This window comes from Apaloderma vittatum, unplaced genomic scaffold, assembly GCF_000703405.1.
Source record: "Apaloderma vittatum isolate BGI_N311 unplaced genomic scaffold, ASM70340v1 scaffold26532, whole genome shotgun sequence".
In the NCBI taxonomy this organism is placed as follows: domain Eukaryota; kingdom Metazoa; phylum Chordata; class Aves; order Trogoniformes; family Trogonidae; genus Apaloderma; species Apaloderma vittatum.
Genome location: NW_009704506.1, coordinates 1 through 2,363, shown reverse-complemented (window position 1 = coordinate 2,363; position 2,363 = coordinate 1). Strand labels below are relative to the sequence as shown.

The 2,363-nt window shown below is 55.6% G+C and overlaps 1 protein-coding gene across 1 annotated transcript; it reads left to right on the top strand.

The window, feature by feature from the left end:
• Positions 1 to 19: 19 nt before the first annotated feature.
• LOC104270654 (chromosome transmission fidelity protein 18 homolog) lies at positions 20 to 1,686 on the top strand (the record flags this gene model as incomplete). Its single annotated transcript, XM_009865076.1, has 5 exons — positions 20 to 208; positions 275 to 364; positions 497 to 549; positions 934 to 1,075; positions 1,474 to 1,686. Coding segments are annotated over exons 1-5 (687 nt in total), but the record flags the coding sequence as incomplete, so codon positions are not given.
• Positions 1,687 to 2,363: the final 677 nt, after the last annotated feature.

The following is a 2,363-nucleotide window of genomic DNA, read 5'->3' as shown; positions in this document are numbered from 1 at the left end:
CCCCTGCTAAAGGAATTTGATGTTCTCCAGCTCGGACTGCCTGGAAATCAGCGGCATGGCCCCGCTGCACACCACGCCGCCCACCGAGAAGAAGAAGCGAGTCCTCAAGCGACCGCCCGTCTTGGAAGACTACGTCAACGTGACATCCACCGAAGGCACCAGGGTTTTCCTGGTGGTACGGGATGATCCCTCCAGGATGGGAGTGGAGGTAAAGAAGGATCTGAAGGGTCGGGCTTCGTGATCTCCAGCAACGCGAAATGTTTTTTTTTGCCAGCTCGCCGAGTCCTTGGGGTGGAACGCGCGCCGGCCGCTGCGCTTGCTGGGGGTGCCTTTCACCTATTTGAAGGAACAAGTAGATGAAGAGGTATCGCATCTTCGAACGGCCTTCCCGTCGTCCCCTGGGGAGGCCACAGTGTTGGCTCCCAAATCCCTGCTCCCCTCCCACGCCAGCCGTGGGTTAGCAGGATGCCTCTGACTTCCATTTTTTGCGCTCAAGCGTCGCAGGCGTGTTCTGGAGGCATCGCAGCAGCTGACAGAGATAATAAGCAGGTGAGACGTCGGGATGAAATCCCACTCCTACCCCAGTGGGATCTGGGTTTCAGGGACCTGCAAAGCAGAGGAGCCTCTTTGCCCTCAGCATCCCCAGCTTGGGAAGCCTGAGTGTGATTCCCAGCCCTACCCTGACTCCCTGGGTGGTTTGAGGTGAGTTCACAGAGTGTTCGGGGTTGGAAGGCACCTCAAAAGATCATCTAGTCCAACCCCCCTGCCGGAGCAGGGTCACCCAGAGCAGGTCACACACAACCCAGGCAGGGTTTGAAAGCCTCCAGAGAGGGAGACTCCAAACCCTCTCTGGGCAGCCTGGGCCAGAGCTCTGTCACCCTCACGGTGAAATAATTTTTCCGTATGTTTACATAAGTTAATTCTTTCTCACAGTTGCCTCGAGAGCGAGACCGACACCAAGAACCCGGAGCCCCACGGCGAAGCGGAGCCGCTGGACGAGGAGGAATGTGCGCTGCATTGCCTCTGGGTGGACAAATTCACCCCCCGGCGCTACATGGAGTTGCTGAGTGATGATGTAAGGTGCTGGGGTAAATGGGGGTTCAGGTGGGTTTGCCTCATTTCCTTAGTGCTGCAGGATCGAGGCTTTGTGGTGCTGCTTTCGATTGTGGGGCTGAGACAGATGAGGGAGAGCAGGATGGGGTCAACGGGACTTGTCCTCGGTTGTCCTGCGGAGCCAGGAAGAGAAGCCACATTCCCAGGCTGTCCTAGAGAGATGCCAGGGGGAAATCTGGGCAGCCTCTCCCCGGCAGGGGAGCTCGAGGTCTGTCTGGGCAGATGAGCTCTGCCCTGCCTTCCCGGGCTCGGCTCCTTCCTTGCAGATCACGCCGGTTTTTATGCCACGAAGGAGAGACTTTCCTCTGCCTTCAGCTGGGTCTTCCTGAGGTCTGGCAGGATTTGCTTGCTTTCTTGCAGTACACAAACCGCTGCCTTCTGAAGTGGCTCAAGCTCTGGGACACGGTGGTGTTCGGGAAGGAGAAGGCTGTGAAGAAGGCCAAGCCCAGCGCTGAAACTCATCCTCCATTCAGGCACGCCAAGGAGCAGCAGAATAAGTGGAAAACAAAGGTCCAGCTCACAGAGGAGATTCTGGAGGCTGAGCTGGACCAGCACAAGAGACCCAAATACAAGGTGAGCAGGACGTGAGGCTGCTGTGGTTGGGTCTCCTCTCCAGTCCCCCTTATTGCCACCGTTACGGCGAGGAGCAGGGCCTTCCAGTACAAATCCAGAAGAAACCCAATTCCTGATTTCTCTTTAAAGGGCGTGGGGTTGTTTTGTTTCTTTGTCTGTTTTGGCTTGGTTGATGCGTTAACAAGGGGAGAGGAACAGAGTTTCTCCAGCCAGATCAAGTGAGCTGGTTGAGGAAAGATGTGAGTTTTTTAGCAGAGGCTGGACTTGACTTTTTTTGTCGGGGGCAGACGTGACCTGCCTTTGAGCTGGAGTTTCTGCATCCGGTAAAGTGTAACGATGCTCAGATGCTAGAGGGAGCAGAGATAACATACCCAGGCCGGCTTACCAGCTTCAGCCTGCCCAGGGAGAGGATATAAAAAAGGGGAAACAAAACCAGATGCTAACAGCAGGATTTTGTTCAGACTTTCCAGAAATATCCCCCTGAGAAGCCTTGCCCTGCCAAACTTAAACACGTGCGTGAGGGATGCTGCCAGGGTGACTCTGTCACCTCTGAGACTTTCTGTTACGTTTTCATTCCTCCAGTGACTTTCCCTTTTCTTGGTACGTCGACAAAACGGTGCAGCAGCTCCCAAGGGTGGAGGCCGACCCGTTTGCAGGCTGCAGAGCCCCATCCTCAC